Raw genomic sequence first — 19,131 nt, forward strand, 5'->3', positions numbered from 1 at the left:
TAAGAAAATCTAAATAATATAAACATAAAAATAATAAAATAAGAATAATATAATAATATATAGATAATAAGAATAACACAATGATATACATAATATAAACAGAGAAATAAAAAATATAAAAATACGATAGATAAATAACATATAAATAAAAGAATAAAAAGAATAAAAATAAAAATGATTCATCAAATCATCTATTTCATTAATATTTCATACAAAATGAATAGAAATGATTATAAAATATAAACATAAATATTTATATATTCTGTATTTATCATATTTTTTTATTTTTTTTTTATTTTTATTTTAGGAGCAAAATATAATAAATGGAATATTCTATGGATGCAAATTATTTTGCATCTTTTTTCTTTTTTGTAAATTATTTAGATGCATTTTTTCTTTGCTAATTTTCGTGCCTTTTCATCCAATGTCTTTATATTAATGTTCGTGATTTATTTCTCCATCTTTATATTCTCCTCTTTTATATCAACATTACTCCATCAATTCTTTCATATTATTAATCATTTTATCTTTTATCATTATTTAAAATTGAATTTATAATGTTTTGTTTATCATTCCTATTGTTTCTCTATTGAATATTCAATTTTGGAATAATAATGTAATTTATTTGATTTTAATATATTTCGTGTTAATTAATTTTATACATTTCTATTGTACTAATAAATATTAATTTTATCTTTTTATCATTTACAATTATCATATCATTTGTTATGCTTATTTTATCTTTTATATAAATATATCTTCTTTTATGAAATATTCACTTTTACTGATTATTTCTTGTTTCAATACATTGACTATTTCTTTATTTTCTATTCTTCCTTAGTTTTTATCATTTTCATTTGTATTGTAGTTTAATTTCATTTTATTCTCCGTTCTGTTTGGATAATTTGTTATTTATTTCATTTAATTTTAATTTATTAATATATTTCATTCTATTTATTCTTTCATTATGTTACTAATGCATATACATTATTCTTATTTTGTATAATTTGATAAATTTCATTACATTCACTTTTATTATTTCTTTTATCATATGATTTATAAAATCTCTTCATTTTAAATTCGTATTTCATTTATTGCTGTGATTATTCATATTCGTTATTATCTTATTATTTCATAATCTTGTTCTTCAATATTTCTTTTATTCTTCTCTTTTATACTCTTTATCTTGTTTATTTCTTTTTATTTCTATTATTATTTTTCAATTTATTAATGTTTATTTATCATTAATGTGATTTGCCATTAATTCTATTAAATTGTGGAATTGATTTGAAGTATAAATCAATATTCTATTTGTTCGTATTTCTCTTTTTATTTCATCCTTTTATCTTTTATCAATTTCTATTATATTCTTTGTTTACTTTTATTTTCTTTATTTTCATTTTGTTATTTATTATATTTAATTAATATCATTAATATTTCTTCTCTTCTTCTATTTAGTACTTTATTTCTCATGTTCTTTACTTTCTCTAGTTTTATCGGATTTTCTTCTTTCGATTCTTTTTCTTTTATCTTTTTCTTTTTTTGTTTTGTTGTTCATGTTTCTCTATTCTTTATTTTTCTTCATTTATTTTCTTCATTTCTTCAACCTCTTCTTGTTTATGTTTTTTGTCTTTTCTTTATTCATATATATTTTCTTTTTTGTTTCTCTCATCATAATATTGATTAAATATTCAATTCTCACTATGATAATTGTAATTATGCCAATTACTTTTAAATTTACTATGAGTGTTTTAAATGATATTATGTTATGATGTTTATAAATGTTATAAAAATGAATAAAGTGAATCTGATTATTATTTTGTTGATACTGAATATAAATATATCCATAATAAATCGTCCCAATCAAATTGTTAGTGTAAATTATTTTATGACTTTCATGACATAATGTGTTGTTGAAATAAAGATTAATATGAACTAAAAAAGAGAATAAAGACTATTTATTCTGTTATTATTAAATTATCAACCGTCATATTGATCTAATAACTTTAAGTATATTTAAAAATATTGGTATTATAATGATGATAATAATTACACTTTAAAAAGATAAAATATTACTTTCAATAAAATATTCGTAGTAAATTAAATATTGTATTTATTGATTTGAATAAATGAATAAAACAATTAATATTTATTATATAAATATGAGATTCATATTAAAAATGCAATAAATCATCAAAAAGAACCAACACAATCAAGACAGAATAAAAATAAATAAGAAGATATAAAAAAGAAAGTAACAAATATTTGATCGGGATAATCAAAAAATTGAAATTTAATTAACTAAAACCTTGTATTAGGTATGATAATCTGATTTATTTTGAAAGAGTTGAGATAAAAAATAATTTAAACGGTAAAAATAAAAATAATAGTAAATATTAAATTAAGGTTATTACAAAGTATTAACCGATTAACTAAGTAAGAATTTCTTCCCTTCTTTCATTCTTTTTCAAGTCTTCTTCATCTGGTTCTAACTATAAATATAGAAATAAGAATAAGGAAGGATAAAACAAAATGACAAAAAAAGAGAGGCAATAATAATCAGAAGAACATTCAAGAGAATTAACAAAAGCCTAAAACTAAAAGGAGAAAAGAAGAAAATCAAGTATAAAAATAAGATAGGATTGAATAAAATAAAATAATATTAAACTAATAAAAAAAATTAAATTTTAATTAAAGTCTTGAACTACCTTATTTTTAGAAGTATTTGTATTATTTATTTATATCTCTAAAAATTAAAATAACAAAATGTTTTATACTGCTCTTCTCTTCTTTTTAAATCTTGTTTTTGGTAAAGATGTACTGATAACTGAAGACTTATTTAGGACTATTCTTGATGAAAGCTTTATTACTGTTGTTGGTTTTCACAAAGGAGATAATAATACTGTTAATCAATTAAAGGAATTAGAAAAAAAATTATCAAATTCAGTCATCACTTATCTTGATATTAATTGTAATGAAAATGAAATTATCTGTACTTCACATAGTATTCATAAATGTCCTGTATTTGCTATTTACCATCAGTTTATTAGTACTTTTTATGATAAAATTGACGACGTTTTAATCAATGATTTACAAAATATCATTTATGGAATAAGAGAGATTAATTCAACAGAATTAAATAAAATGATTTCAAATAACCAAACGTTCGTATTACTTCAGTATACATCTCAAGAAATTATTAAGGATTTTTTGTTTCTAGCAAGGGGTGTTCGAAGAATTCCTTTTTATAGTATAAATGATACTCATAAATCTCTTATTCTTTATAATGATGAATTTACACCTTTACAACTTCCATTAGATTTAGATATGAACATACTTTTTAGAGCTATCAATTCCTATGCAAACCCAATTGTTTCAAGTTTAAATGCAAATATAATTAAAAGAAATTTTAGAAATAGAGACATTATAGTTTTCTACAACAATGAAATCAATGAAAATGATCTTGTAGAATTAAAAAAAATTGCTTTGGAAAATTATCTTTGGTTAGTTACTTATGTTGATAACAAAAATGAAATACTTGATTTATTACCTGTCAAAGAAGCTCCTGCTGTCTTTTCTTATTCAATGAAAACATTAGAACCAACTATTCCATTGAAATTATCTGAAGAAGGAAAATGGTCAGAGATTAGAGAGTATATTAAAAGATGTAGTAATGGTAGTGTAGAACAATTCATAAAAAATAGTGATCCAATTGATGAAAATAAGCAAGGGTTAGTTCATGAAATTAATGCTAAGCAACTAGAAGCATACAAACATGATTATAAAGATTTAATTTTGTTAGTTTGTGATAGTGTTTCTGAAGATTGTATTAAAGCAAAGAAAGAGCTTGATATTGCTGCTAATATGCTTGTAAAATATAAATATACTGAATTAGCATTTATTGATATAGATAAAAATACTGTTAAAACATGTACATCACAATATCCAATGATTGTTATGTATTCGGGAATTACGGAACGGTCATGTTTTAGTGATAATAGACCAATTACTGCTCAAGTTATTGTGACATTAGCAAGAGAAAGAGGGATATTTACTATTCGATTAAATTCATTTAATCCAGAGATAGAAATGATAGACCCACAAGAGGCACTTAAATTGAGAAAAGAGTTATTAAAAGAGCGTGCTGATTTAGAAAAATCTTCAGAGTTTAGTTCTGTTTTAAGTTCATGGAAATCTTTTATTAAAAGAAAAGATAATTTATATAAGGCTAAAAACTTCATCAGAATACTTAATGATTAAAGGTAAAAAAAAAAATTGAATTAAACTAAACATTTATTTTTTTTTTGAAATAATATTATTCAATTAAAAATGACAATGGATTAGTTAAAACAGTTGAAAGAAAATGAATAAATGGACTAATTTTTGTTGGATTATAACATCTAAAAATGTGAGGAGCAAAACGAGTAACTAATATTATTTTATCTTCTCCCATTTCTATTAATTTCTTAAGAAAAGAAATTAAATAAAAAAAGAGACGACGATATTCATCAGGAGTTGCAAATTTAATAATTTGATTGATTTTTGAATCATTTAATACAGAAGAATTTTCTGATATATTATAATATATACAACATTCATGTAGTCCTGATATAAACATTAATGAGGCGTCACAAAAGAGTTGTATTGGTCCATTTGGAAATGGTGATTCAGTATTTAATGAATGAATAACACTTCTCATTTCTTGTGAAGTGTATACTGATGGACGAATTTCAACAAAACAAGATTGTTGATAATGATCAATAATGTAATTTGTTAATCGATATAATTCCTTTGGAATATAAAATGGAACTATACTATAATTAATTTCTTTATTAATACTTCCTAATAATGGACGAGCAAGTCGATTTAATGATTCTAGTCTCATTCCAATAACACTTGTTGGTGTCTTAGCAATAACACTAAATGAAATGGATTGAGAATGATTATCTCCTAACCAAATATTAATTTTTTTTAATAACAAATTACGGTCTTGATACATCCAAGCTTGAGCTTGACTAATATAAACTTGAATAGGAATATTTATTGAACTTTTACCTTCAAGAATACCAATTACTCCTTCACATTGGTTTATTGTTAACCAATCTTCATGATACTCAGATTGATTGCTTTCTTCAATTTGATACTTTACATCAAATTTTCCATTATTTTTCAATACAATAGTAGTTGTATATTGTTTTAATAATTCAACATTGTCAATAGTAATAATATTTGGTTCAACACTTACATTAGGAATAATAACATTTATATATTTTTTACTTACTTCATCTAAATAGTGTTGTATTTCTTGTTTCTTTGTTTGGTCAATACATTGTAAATCTAAACTCATAAAACAAGTAACTGGTTTATGATCAGAAGTATATAATTCATGACTGGTATATTCTTTTGCTTCAACAAAATGTCTATTTTCTGTTTTCCATAAAACTCTATCACACCATGAAGGAATTCTATTTTCTTTATACTCATTATTTTCTCCTATTTTAATTTTAAATGTTGGACCAAAATTAATAAGAGCCTCATAAAAATTATGAAAAGCTTGTTTTCTTCTAATAGAATTTAGTAATTGATCATTCTTTGCAAGTTCTATATAATCTTTCTTTATCATATTTTTACGAACTTCATTATCAGACATTTCAATTCTATAATTTAAATCACCCATCCAAATCACTATATCATGTTGTAATAAGTTAACTTTTTTATTACACCTTGAAATATTATCATAATATGAAATTTTCATTTTACTAATTTCAGCCCAATCTTCATTTCTTTTATTCCAAAACTCTTGATGAGCTGCTAAATGACTAACAACAAAACAAATAGTAGAATCATAAACTTTCATTCTATAAGCAACTCCTCCTTTATTGGCTAATGCTCCACTCATAGCTCCAACTCTTATATTTTCAAATCCAACTTCACTAATTTCATTTTGAATTTTTGTGTTAAAAAATACATATAACACAACTCCACAAAGTTGATAATATCCTAATTTCTCATACCGTAACTTTCCTCTATTAAGTGATTGGTATAATATCTGTTCATACTGAATAGACTTATCACTAAACTTTTTCCCTGTGATAATTGCATCAACACTCATTTCTAATTCTTGCATTCCACAAACTACAATATCTGGATTAAATCGAATACCATCAGTCCATTCATCAATTTCACGTCTTGTAAATACAGATTGATTTACATTCCATGTACATGCTAATACACCAATTTGTTTTGCATTAGCATAAAATGGTAAATAATTCAAAATATTTTCTTTTTTCCATTGTTCTTTGTCAGATACAAAATGACGAATATCATTATATAAATTTAAATTATTTGCTATTTCTTGTCTTGAAGGTTCAATTCCATAAACAATCCAATTTATTGGTTGTATTGGATTAAATATATTCGAGTGTGGTGTTTTTATTGTAAAATGTGGTTTATCTAAATACTCTTGAGGCATAATAGAATATTGATAAAAAGCATTAGCAATAGAAGAAATACTTGTTGGTCTAAGAGTAATTGCATTACGTTTAGGTTTAGTACTAAATACATCAAAACTACTTTTAGTGAGACTGTTTGAGTTTGTTCTTTTTCCAATTGTTAATGGTCTTGTCATTGTTGTATTAGAAATACCATCATTTATTTTATTAGGTTGAGAAGTACTTGTTACTGCTCTATCTGATTGATTATTTATTTTTGAATAAAATGCTTTTTTAAACATAAATTCTTGAGACTCTTCTTTAGTACTAATAGGTTGAGAAGAAGATAATTCATTTAATTGAAGACTAGCACTTTTAGATGGAACAACTGTTAAAGTACTTCTTTGAGAATGACGAGGAGAAAACATTTTAGGTTCACTATTAAAAGCATCTTGAAAGAGAGGTCTACGTCTTGGGATTGGTTTTGGAATAGACTTAACATTTATTTCTGGTTTAATTTGGTCAAAGTCTTGAGGTTTTTCATCAAAAACTAATTGACCAAATTTTACTTTTGGTTTTGTAGAAAATATTGTTCGAGGGGTTAGTTGTTTTTGTTCTTTTTCAAAAGAAAATAGATTTATATTTAATTGGATATCAGCCTTTTTTAGTTTTAATTGATTTTCTGTTTGTTCTTCTTCAGATTGAAATGGAAGTATATCATTGTCTTCATTTTTAGCTAAATTTTCTGAAGAAACAAATTGATTAAGAGCGAAATGAGATTGTAATTCTTGAGACATTTTAAACAATAGTTGTACAATGATTAACTAGATTATTTAAGTTCAAAGAATGAATGATTATTGAAATTGTTAAGTGTTTCTTCATTATCAACAAGTAGAGAATAACACAAATTAATGTAAATTAATATTTATGTTATTTAAAGAATCTATTTTTAAAGTTAAAAGGAGAATTATTATTGAAAGGATAAAAACGGTATTAAAAACCAGTAAATGGTGTTTTAATTTTCATCTCATATTTGGCAGTTTCATGTCAGATAAAAAGAAAAGGGGTTTCAAAAATGAACCAACTGACACTTCAAGTAGTTCAAACTTGGTTTATGATAAACAATTTTGTGAAATTTTCAAGAAAAATGTATTAAACTTGGTTAATGACTTAAAAACCTTAAAAGAAACAATGAAAACTGCAGAATCACTTATTCATTCGATTAATGACCAAATTAGTTCAATTTATAGTACTGATGGAGATTCTATTATTCAAGATGAAGTACAACAATTCTTAAGTTCAACTGAAGGAATATCATTTAAAACTATTCCTTTAATTCAAAATGAATTATTTTGTTGTGAATCTTTTTATAAAGAATTATCAAAAAAATTACCTCGAATGTCTAATGAACAAATACAATGTATTGCTAACCAAAGATATGACATGTTGGATCCTATCATTCTATTAGTTTGTATTTTGTACGATTGTTTATTTTGATATTAAAGAGTAAATATTTTCATATTAAAAATACTCTTCTTCTATTTATTTTTTTTTTCCTTCTATTCAAAATCGAATATTTTTTTTTGTTATGAATATTTGACTTAAATTGTAGTATATGAAACTTGTTGTTAATTTAACAGGAGAAAAAGCAGTTTCTTTCAAAGGTTTAATGTATAATGCTGTCCAAGATGGTTTAAGTATTCCAAAAACATTAAAATTATTAACAACATTTAAATCTATTGTAGAAAGTAGAATTGGTTCATTATATTTAGAAAAGTATTTAAAAGGAACTGGAGAAGAAAGAAATGTTCAATTTTTCCGTTCTGCTTTTATTTATGCTAAAATTAAAACAGCAAATGTAAGGGAATGGGTTTGTAGAAAAATATATGAAGAATTTATTAGCGTTGGTTCAGAAAAAGAAATTTCAATTACACAAACTATTAGAAATAGAATTCTTGTTCAATACGCTCAAGGATGTGACCAAAATATTTTTGAAGAAGCTAAAAATTATGTTTTTCAAGAAATGAACTCTAAAAATCTCTTTGAAAGATTCCAAGCTTCTCCTTGTTTTAAAGAACTCATTTGTAGAGTAACACCGGTTTTAGTTGATGGAGTTTCTGCAACTGACCCAATAGAAATTCCATGTGAAGAAGAAACATTTGTTAGAGTTGCTAAGTATTTAATTCCTTATAATCTTGTCAGCTATACAGAAGTATTTGTTCGTCTTGGATATACAACTCCTCAAATTATGTCTTTACTTACTGAAAAAGAAGTAGATAAATTAACTACTAATGATGTAGATAGAGGAAGACTTAAGGAATTTTGTGAAATTTGTAAAGAAAATAAATTAGAACAATCAAAAGCTTTAACAAAAGAAGCAATAACTAAAGTTCCTACTATTCAAGAGAATTTTATAAAATATGCAGAACATACAAATGGAAATATTAAAAATACTCTTGCATTCTTAAATTATATTAAAAATACTGAACCTCAACAAATGACAGTCTCTCAAATATTAACTCGTGCTGAAATGGCATTTGTAGAATTAAAATCAAAGCATCATGTTGCTTATAGATTATTAAAAAAATGTGACGATGTACAAGAAATGCAACCATTATTACCTCAATGCAAAAATGCCCTTATTAGTCTTTTACTTGATGAACAATTAGAAGAATATAATGTATCTAATTTCTGGAAACCTCAAACAAGAAGTAATGCAAAAGTTCAAAAACAATCTTCTAAAGTAAAGTTAAGTAAAACGCCTGAATTAATAAATGAACCAGAAGAACAAATTAAAAGATCAATTACACCTCTTGGAAGTGAATCATTACATGACCTTATGGTTGATGATATTGTTGGAGAGGATGAAGACATTAAGAGTACAAACTTCCTTGTTGCATCATGCAGAAGAGCAACAGAAAAAGACTTAAGACTTTCATTACAATATAATCCTGAAGACAATATTATTGGGTCTCAAAAAACAGAAACAAAAATTAATCAAACAATCACTAAGATTAAAGGAATTATTTTACCTAAATTATCTAAAATGAAAACTCAATTATTAAATACTTCTTGCCAAAAGGAATTGGATCTTTATAACAGAATATTAGCTAATTTCGTTGAGTTTGTACACATGCTTGGAGAAGAAGTTAATCCATTAGAAAATAAAAACTTTAATATTAAAATAGCTGATGGAAGTCTAAGAACTAATGTTATAGTTTCGTTAAATCAACTTGATGCTATTCAAGTTTCTTGTGACACTATTTTACAAGAATTAAATTCATTACTTGTTCAAATAAGAACAACTAATACCACCGTTGTCAAATATCAAAATGTTGTACAACGTATTTCTGATGCTCTCTAAATTCAGAAGAGACACGATAAACAACATAAATTGATTTTTCTTCATACTTTTCCTTTCATAAAAAGAAAACTTTAAAAAAAAAAAAAATAAATAAAAAGAATATGAACGTAAGAGAAAAGGCTTCTAATTGTTCTACCAAGTCTTTTCCTAATGCAAAGTCAATGAATATTAAATGTCAAAATATTGTTCAGCATTGGGGAGTTATCTGGTCTAATTTATATAGTATGATAGAATCAACTAATAAAATGATTTTAACAAAAAATAAATGGTGTTATCGTGACTTAACATTTAAAATGGCTCATCCATCAAGTCATATTTCATCTTTTAATATTAAACTCTTTCCTGATTATTACGAAAAACAACTCCATATTCAATACAACAATCCCACATTACCAAGACTTCATAGTCAAAGTACAATTGAAAAATATTGTATGAACCAATACCTTAAATCTATTTCTATGAAAACTTCTTTGTCTCAAATACCAGCAAAATCAGTGAAAGACCGTCACGAAAAAATTCCTACATACTATATGTATAACTACGGCACTATTAAGTTTAATAATCAGAGTTATGAAGATATTGTTTTTACAATTCATATTCCTTGTATGTGTGCTTGGGAACGAGAAGAATACCCTATAATATCTTCTACATTTTCTATGCTTATTCCACATGAAATGGAAATATCAAGTAATACATTTCTATGGGATGTTTTTTTAGATAATCTGAATAAACTATTCTTCGACTTTCAGTTGAGTCATTGTGAATATGAGACTGAAGACACAAGTTATCATTCATTAACTGGATCCTTAACTAAATGTATTAATCATTTTGATGAATATCTTCTTGCTTTAACTATTCCTAAAAAGAAAAAAGAATTAAAACAAACTCCTTTTATTCCATCATATGAATTTCTTCAAAAAGTAATTGCAAGCCATATTATTTCACATTATACTCTTATTGTATCAGATGTCCCATCTTCTAGCCAATACATTTATGACCTTTTATATCCTTTAGACCAAGCTAATTTATATAACCAACCTAATACCCAACCTTTATCACAGAAAATTATTTCTATTCCAAATCCATTTTTCAGAACAATATGTTTAACCTCTTTCACTGAAGAACAATATTTTATCCTACCTTATCCTTTCTGTGTTATTGATCCAGTTAGTCAAACTGTTGGACGTTCTTTAACACAAAGTATATCCCGTTACTTCATTCAACGTCAAAACTATTTTATGACATACGCCTCAAAAAAACTCTTCATTCCACAATTTGTTCCAACTATAAAAGTACTTCCTGAATTACTTAATCCTCCATCTGCACAAATCCTTTCTCCGTATATTCTTCTTGTGTTAAACTTGTTACAACAAAATAAATCTTTAGTAATTAGTTCTGTTTTGTTACAATTATTAAATTCATGTTCTTTAAAAGCTCACTTGATATCTGAATTACTTAAGAAATTAAGTGCTAAATACAATGATGGGACAATAACCCCATTCATTGTTAATGAATTGGAACATCAAATGGGTTGTGATATTGAAAGCTTAAGAGTAATCTTAGGATCTTATAAATTTACTGAACCACATTTTGTTGGGATGATTATTGATGGAATCGAAAAGTCTGTGTGAAATGTGTATCATCTAAAACCAGTATTTCAACAACAAATTTAACATCTTTCTTATGAATTTCATTTCATAAAAATCATGTTATTATCAATTTTTTACTACTCAAAAACAAATTTAAAAAATATGAAACATAAAGAAAAGAAGTATTTATAATCAAAATACTAAAAATATCAATACGAAATTTGTCATAATTTACTTAAATCTATTAAAAATTCTGTTAATGATAATAACTCCCCATTTCTTCTTGTTTTAATATATTTCTTTATTCTTGTAAAAAAAATAACAAAATTGCATAACACAAACTGTTTAACTCTAAATTTTAAATTCTTGTTTTTTGAATATAAATTATTCTATAACAAAAACGAAGATAGTATGTTTTTAGATATAAAAAAAAAAGATTAAATATTTATGGAAGTATTATTTTATGTGAATTTTTATTCATCCAGAATAAGTAAAGTAAAAAACATTTAAGATTAGATGAAAAAAAAAACCAGAAGAGATAATATTCAATTATAAATCTTGTTGGAAATTATGTTCTAATAAATGGTTCAACGTGATCGCTAAATTAGATATATTTCTAACAGAAGATGACATAAGTGGAATAAGACTTTCATCAAAATGATGAGAAATTAAACCATCAGCCACTTGTGGTTCAGGAAGAGTATTATCATAAACAATAAACTTAGTAACTCCTTGTAATAAAATTGAACAGAAATTATTATCATGAAATGATAAACAAGCAGGAATTGCTGCATAAACAATATCACTTTTTATTAAACTATACATTGAGTCATTAATTTTAAATATTGTATTAGCTAATAACCAACAAGCCTCACTTTTAATTTTCACATCATTTGTTTCTAATATTGTACAACACGAAGAAAGAAAAGCACCACTATTAATAATTGCTTTAGTAGTTTCAGGAAATTTACTAACTGAGATATTAGAAAGCATCCAATATCCTCTTCTTAATATAGTTTTATCTGTCATAGATAATTTACTTACAATAGCAGAAATAATTTGTGGTTGTAATAATATATCATCTTTAAAGTAACAGTACTTTCCTAAACATTGGAAACATATATCAATTAAACTTTCATTTTGTGTTTTATCAAGAATTTCTAATATTTTTTGTTCAATTTTAACAGGCTTTAATTCATCAATAAAATCTGAATCATTGTATAATGAAGTTGCAGCAGAAACACATTCAATTAATACAGATTCATCATCGATAGAAAATAATTTAGAGAATAAAGGAATATATTGTATTATATAATTATGACTGAAACAATACTGTTTAGATAAAGTAGCAAATATTGCTGCTGTGTGTTGACACATACATAATTGGTTGTCTGTTGTAGCAAGAATTTCTACTAATTTTTGTAAGATTCCTTTCTCAAGATATAATTTTGAAAAGTAGCGAGATGTACATAATTTTGTAATGAGATCTAATATAACACTAATTACTTCATCTCTTCTATCCAACAACTTAAAAGTTGATTCAATTAATCCATATTTCTCAAAACTTTTTAATGTTTCAATGTCAATATCAGATATAATATTTAGAAGCTGTCCATAAACACTAAATAATCGCTCTTGATTTACTATAACTGTGTCTAATAATGGTTTGTTTAAATACATAAATATGTTATTAATCAATTCTGGTATTATTCTTGAAGACAAAACAATATGTAATTCTTTATTCTTCAAACTTTCAGATGCAATCATAACTACTAAGTTATACATTTTATCTTCATTAGGAGTATTACTTAAAACTATTATTTCTTGATGAATTCGTTCTTCTAATTCTCTATACTTTTCTCTTAAAAATTTATTTCTTTCTTGTTGTATTTTTTCTTCTGCTGCTTTTTGTTGTTGACTCATTAACACACTTTCTTCCTTTCTTCTTTGTTCCATTAACTGTTCTCTTTTCTTTCTTCTATCATCAATCCTTTCATTTCTTTTTGACCTCAAACCTTCTTCAGTATCACCAATTTTCCTAAAAGACATTAGTCAATGAAAGTTCTTCTTTTTTATTGTTTAATGAAAAGTAATTAATTATAATTGTTTTTCTTATAATTTTTATAATTTCAAATAACACAAAATTGATAAAATAACAAAAACAAAGTAAAATTTAAAAAAAAAACAAAAAGAACTTAATCAAAATCAAAAGAAATGAATGTTATTCATGCTCTTCAAGAATATTTAAATTTTACATTTAGTGAAACACCTGGAATGAAAGCATTGATTATGGACTCAGATACTATTCCTGTTGTTTCTATTTTATTTGGAATGACTGAAATTATTCAGAAAGAAGTATATTTAGTTCAACAATTAAGTGACCAAACACGAGACACATTACCACATCTTAATGCTATTTGTTTACTTCGACCAACAAAAGAAAATATGGAGTTATTAAGAAAAGAACTAAATAATCCAAAATATGGAAAATATTATTTGTTTTTTACTAATTTTCTTGACTCAACTCAAATATCATTATTAAGTCAATCTGATGTACATGAAGTTGTTCAAAAAGTAATGGAATTATATGTTGACTATATGCCAGTTAATGATGATTTATTTATTTCATCATGTCCTAATTATTATTCAGTAAATGGACCAAATTCAATGAAAAATGAACAAAAAACTATTGATTCTCTTATGGCTCTTTGTCTTTCATTAAAGAAGAATCCAGCAATTAGATATCAACAAAATAGTGAGTTAAGTAAACGTATTGCTGAAGGACTTACTCAAGGATTAGAAAGACAAAAGAAAATATTTGGACCAATGAATGGTACTACGCTTCTTATCCTTGATCGTTCATTTGATCCAATTACACCACTTTTAACACAATGGACATACCAAGCAATGATTCATGAGTTTATAGGGATTGAAAATGGTAAAATAATATTAGACAATAAACCAATTATTCTTTCAAATGACTCTTTCTTTAATGAACATATGTATTTATTATTTAGTGATATTACTGATTCTATTATAGCTTCTGTAAATGAATTAACTAAAAAAGCAGGTGTAGCAAGTAAACAATATCGATCATTAGAAGAAATGAAAGAAACAATTGAACAAATACCACAATTAAAAAAAGAATCTGCAGGAGTAAAGAAACATCTTGGAATTATGAATGTTATAAACAAAACAGTAAGTAGAAGAAAAATGCTTGATGTTTCTCGTCTTGAACAAGACATTGTTTGTGGGTCAGGAAGACAAGAACTTTATCAAAATGTTATTCAATTTTTTGAAGGAGATTATGAAGTAGAAGATAAATTAAGAGTTGGACTATTATATGCTTTAAAATATGAAGATAAGGCACAAGACATCATTGAAGAATTAACAATTAAAGGAATTCCAAAAGACCGAATTCAATTAATTGATATTGTATTAAGATATGCTGGAAGTTCTAAACGTCCAATTGAAATTTTTAATAAAGTTAAATCAATTGTTGGATTTGTTAAGAAAAGTGTTGCTGGAGTTGAAAATGTATTTGTTCAACATAAACCAGTATTAGAACAACTATATGATCCATTAATTAACCAACAACTATTAGAAAAATTCCCATTTTGTAGAGGAAGTAGTGCTAATGGAAGAGAATTTATTATATACATTGTAGGTGGTGTTACATTAGAAGAAGAAGTTAGTATTGCTACAAGAAATAGAACTAATCCTACTCAAAAATTTATTATTGGAGGATCTGATTTGTTAAATTCTTCAAAATTCATTGAACAACTTGAAACAATGAAGAAATAATTAATTAATATTTCTTTCAAAAACATAAATTGACTTATTTTGTTATTGTTTTTTGGTCATCAAAAAATCAATCTAACGTAATTTAATATAAATTTATATTTACTGAATAATAATATAAATATCTAAGTCTAAGTAGGATATAATCTTTTATCAATTGAAAGATACTGTACTATTTTGGTTCTTTGTTTTTCCTTGAATTGTTTATTTTTTTAAAAAATCCTTCATATTCTATTTTTAAAAAGTCTTTAAATTAGATTTCTTAAATCTATCATTTCTCAATTAAATACTATTTATTAAATTAGAGTTTGAAGAATATTTATTCAACGTTTAATTTAAACTAAATTTCTTTTAATGAAATTTTAAAATAGTTTATTTCTTACTTCTTTTAACTGTTTTAATTAAAATCAATGTTTTTTGCTGCTTATGACATTAAAACACTCTTTTAAGATAAAGTGTTCCAAATACAAATAAAAAAATTCAAATTTGGGGACAAAAAAAATATTATTAACAACTGTATTAGATTAATACAATCTTAAGAAAAATTAATTTCTCTTGACTAATTCTCTTCTTTTTTTATATTCTATTTATTATTAGACATTCTTTAAATTGGAAGTACTAAACAACTTAAAAGTAGTAGAAACATTAATAATTCTTGTTCAAACTGTTACAAAACAAATCTCTTTATCTATTCTTTTAATGTGTATATCTTAATAATGTCTATTCTAATCATTCATAAAAACAAAATTTAAACAATAATTGAAAAAGCTTTGTAAATTAAACAATAAATATTAGAAGTAACATTCTCCAAACACACATTTTGTTTTTGTATGTCATAAAATTAGACTGGTATTGTTAAACTATTCTTGGATATGAGATGAACTGTGTTTTATAAATAAGTGCCAACCAATTTATAATGATTAGACTAAACTTAGTAATTCTATCAATAACCATTCTACTAAGAAATACACTTTCTTCTAAGAAATAAATATATTTTGGAAAAAGAAAAGAAGGGGTTTAAAAAGAGAAGAATTATTTTCCATATAAAATGAAAAAAACTTAGATAAACTGCTAGGAAAATACAGTGTAGGAAGTTAATTGATTAAGAGAAAGAAAAAAGAAAAAACAAAACCCTTAAAACAATCCAACCGAGTTGAAAGGAAAAAATGAAGAAATTTGAAGAATAACTCTAAAATTTAAGTATAGTAATGGAAGACTACTCTATATCACAAATCCACACTGAAGATGTTTTACAACACTCATTACCTCCATCAACAAATGGAGAGACAGAAAAAAAAGAAATTAAAAAATCTGAAGAAGATAGTCAAAGAGAAATATTCCAACCTAAGGTTGTGAGAAGAAAAGATAGAGTAAGTGAAGATATGATGAGAATTATTAAAAATATGAGAAGGAGAGGATATAAAGCCAAAGAAATCTCAATTTTGACTGATCTTACCAAAGGAACTATTAAAAAGTGTATTTCAAAAATTGAAGATGATAAACCATTAATTGATGAAACAAGTAGTGTTCTCAAAAAAAGAGGTCGTAAAAAGTCAGAAAATACAGACTTACAAGAAAAAATCCAAAGTATATTACATGACAATGATGGAATTACTCTTAAAACAATGAAAGATAGATTAAAGGATGGAGGTTATGGTATTTCAGTCAGTTATTTATCTAAAACAATAAAAAAGATGGGTATTAAAAGAAAACCATCTCAACAAAACATTCAAGTTAGAAAATCTGATGAACACCATGAGTCTCAATCAATTCAAGATACATCTGTGATTGTACCAAATCAATCACAACAAGACACATTACCTCCTCCTGTGAATCCTCTCCAATAAACAAACAATTCTATGAATATTGTGTATTCGTTTGTTGGTGTTTATTAAAAATCAATTTCATTTTCGGTTCTTTCATCTTAAATTTATTTTTAAATACTTTTACAAAAACACAAAGTTTTGTTTTTAAAATGAAGTTTCAGTAAAATATCATAAATGTTATTTTAATTTATCCATATTTTAATATTTATGAATTTTACATTTTTTTCTGAACATAAGAAGGGATTCGAAGATGGCACGTCAGAGACACCACATGAAACCCTAAAATAATCCCATGCTTCGAATCTCCCAGTTATCGTCTGGTCATGACGTGCCTTTGGTGAGATAATATCTATTCAACACTAACTGTTTATTATTATTAATATTTATTAGAAGTGATTATTATAAAAGATTATTATTCATTAACGTGTATTGTTGTTCATTAACGTGTATTGTTATTCATTAACGTGTATTGTTATTCATTATTAATTATAAGGATTATTATTTACTAAGGAGGTATTATGTATTAAGAATTATCATTTATTAAAGAAGACGCATATATAATTGATATTGTTGCACAAAAATTAAACATAATGATATTATCAAGGAATAGGGTTTCTTTAAGGGGTGTCGAAGGTAAAAGGAGATGAGCTATAACAGTAAGTTATGGATATACTCTCCTTAAAACAACAATATAAAGAATGAGAAATATTATATTACTCATTAAAATCAAAATAAAAGTCAGGCAGCAACTTAATTGAGGAACCATTTAAGTCGAGCATGCTTGCAAAAACTTTATTTCAATAGAAATAAAGCGTGTTGAAGAAACTGATTCGCTCACTTCTCAACATGATGAAAAACCTAAAAAATAAGGTTAATCATAATTGATTTCTTTTTTTTTTTTTTTTTTTTTCTGAACATAAGAAGAATTTTATTATCATTCTTTAACAACTCCAACTAAGGTAACAATAAACACTTATAAATTACTCTAACTTTCGAAAAACTTTCTTATTAATGAAAAAGAATAAAAATAAACACAGTAATGAATCACTTCAATATTACATCACTACAATCTATCTTGAAAAGTAATTTTAAAGGGATATAAAGTTTATGACTTGAACATTAATAAGTCTTTGTTATTGTTTTATTTAATATTCTAATAAAATACCAATTACAATTATTCGATTTATTTTAAGTGATTGTATGTCTACACAATTATTTAATTCATCAGATCTTTTAGGTTATTCTATCTTATTCTTAGATAGTTGTGTAAGTGCAACAAAGAATGGAACATCAGGAAATGAAGTGATTTCAACATTACTTTCAAATAAACCAATCTGTGATTCATTATTTGGCATTGCAATTAAGGCATTTCCAATGACACCAGAACCATCGTTGATGTTAATAGGATCATTGTGTTATTCACTTGAAGCAAGCTTTGCACCGTATTGTCTTCCATTAATTCCAAAAACTGTAGAATGGTTAAATACGGAATTACCACCAAATATATACAAATTGTTATGTGAACTTGTAGGTGATATTAGTATAACAATACAAAAAGAGTTTGAACAATATGCAAGGAATTATTTAGAGTTGATTCTCCGAATATTTAAAAAGCCATATTTAACATTTGGGGATAAAACAGGGATTATCCAAGTTATTGGAGACATCATAGCAACATGTCCTAAAGAAAGTCAGATAGCAGTTCCAACTGTTGTTGAAATATTGAGTGGAGTAAATACAGTACAAAGTGAAGAAGAAGATGAAATAATTAGAGCCATAAGTGAACTTCGTACAGCAGCATTTTATGTATATTTTACAATATATCAGAATTATGTTATTGATGATGTAATTCCATTTGTTAAAATTACAATTCAATTAATATACATATCAGTAAGTGATAAATTCTTCAGTAAAATGCCACAATTAATTAATTATATAACCAATACAATATATGATATTATACATAATCAAAGTGCAATAAAATCACCTGAGTTTATAGGAGAAATGAATAATGGGAATATACCAAAATTGATAGGAACGATGAAAGAAGTGTGTAGTGATAATGAATGCAAGAAGATGTTACAAAGCATAACAAGATATTTACATATTCAATGAAAGAA

General features: G+C 24.9%; 8 protein-coding genes across 8 annotated transcripts, besides 2 other annotated features; 6 read left to right on the plus strand and 2 right to left on the minus strand.

The window, feature by feature from the left end:
• Positions 1-2,395: 2,395 nt before the first annotated feature.
• Positions 2,396-2,490: a repeat region.
• Positions 2,491-2,766: 276 nt separating this feature from the next.
• Positions 2,767-4,260, plus strand: EHI_160850 (uncharacterized protein; the record flags this gene model as incomplete). The annotated part of the gene is made up of 1 exon (XM_643207.2): positions 2,767-4,260. The coding sequence occupies one exon, from the start codon at positions 2,767-2,769 to the stop codon at positions 4,258-4,260; it is 1,494 nt and encodes a 497-aa protein (XP_648299.2).
• A 55-nt stretch (positions 4,261-4,315) lies between these two features.
• On the minus strand, positions 4,316-7,228 carry EHI_160860 (inositol polyphosphate 5-phosphatase, putative; the record flags this gene model as incomplete). Its single annotated transcript, XM_644325.1, has 1 exon — positions 4,316-7,228. One exon carries the CDS (start codon positions 7,226-7,228, stop codon positions 4,316-4,318), a length of 2,913 nt encoding a protein of 970 aa, XP_649417.1.
• A 247-nt stretch (positions 7,229-7,475) lies between these two features.
• On the plus strand, positions 7,476-9,795 carry EHI_160870 (uncharacterized protein; the record flags this gene model as incomplete). The annotated part of the gene is made up of 2 exons (XM_643205.1): positions 7,476-7,898; positions 8,044-9,795. The coding sequence occupies 2 exons, from the start codon at positions 7,476-7,478 to the stop codon at positions 9,793-9,795; spliced, it is 2,175 nt and encodes a 724-aa protein (XP_648297.1).
• Positions 9,796-9,896: 101 nt separating this feature from the next.
• On the plus strand, positions 9,897-11,426 carry EHI_160880 (uncharacterized protein; the record flags this gene model as incomplete). Its single annotated transcript, XM_643204.1, has 1 exon — positions 9,897-11,426. One exon carries the CDS (start codon positions 9,897-9,899, stop codon positions 11,424-11,426), a length of 1,530 nt encoding a protein of 509 aa, XP_648296.1.
• Positions 11,427-11,933: 507 nt separating this feature from the next.
• Positions 11,934-13,433, minus strand: EHI_160890 (uncharacterized protein; the record flags this gene model as incomplete). Its single annotated transcript, XM_644322.1, has 1 exon — positions 11,934-13,433. The coding sequence occupies one exon, from the start codon at positions 13,431-13,433 to the stop codon at positions 11,934-11,936; it is 1,500 nt and encodes a 499-aa protein (XP_649414.1).
• A 165-nt stretch (positions 13,434-13,598) lies between these two features.
• On the plus strand, positions 13,599-15,188 carry EHI_160900 (Sec1 family protein; the record flags this gene model as incomplete). The annotated part of the gene is made up of 1 exon (XM_643202.1): positions 13,599-15,188. The coding sequence occupies one exon, from the start codon at positions 13,599-13,601 to the stop codon at positions 15,186-15,188; it is 1,590 nt and encodes a 529-aa protein (XP_648294.1).
• Positions 15,189-16,393: 1,205 nt separating this feature from the next.
• EHI_160910 (uncharacterized protein) lies at positions 16,394-17,032 on the plus strand (the record flags this gene model as incomplete). Its single annotated transcript, XM_644151.1, has 1 exon — positions 16,394-17,032. One exon carries the CDS (start codon positions 16,394-16,396, stop codon positions 17,030-17,032), a length of 639 nt encoding a protein of 212 aa, XP_649243.1.
• Positions 17,033-17,252: 220 nt separating this feature from the next.
• Positions 17,253-17,917: a repeat region.
• A 294-nt stretch (positions 17,918-18,211) lies between these two features.
• EHI_160920 (uncharacterized protein) lies at positions 18,212-19,126 on the plus strand (the record flags this gene model as incomplete). The annotated part of the gene is made up of 1 exon (XM_644150.1): positions 18,212-19,126. One exon carries the CDS (start codon positions 18,212-18,214, stop codon positions 19,124-19,126), a length of 915 nt encoding a protein of 304 aa, XP_649242.1.
• Between the last annotated feature and the right edge of the window lie 5 nt (positions 19,127-19,131).

Source organism: Entamoeba histolytica, genomic scaffold (assembly GCF_000208925.1).
Source record: "Entamoeba histolytica HM-1:IMSS scf_1104750518719 genomic scaffold, whole genome shotgun sequence".
Classification (NCBI taxonomy): Eukaryota; Evosea; order Mastigamoebida; family Endamoebidae; genus Entamoeba; species Entamoeba histolytica.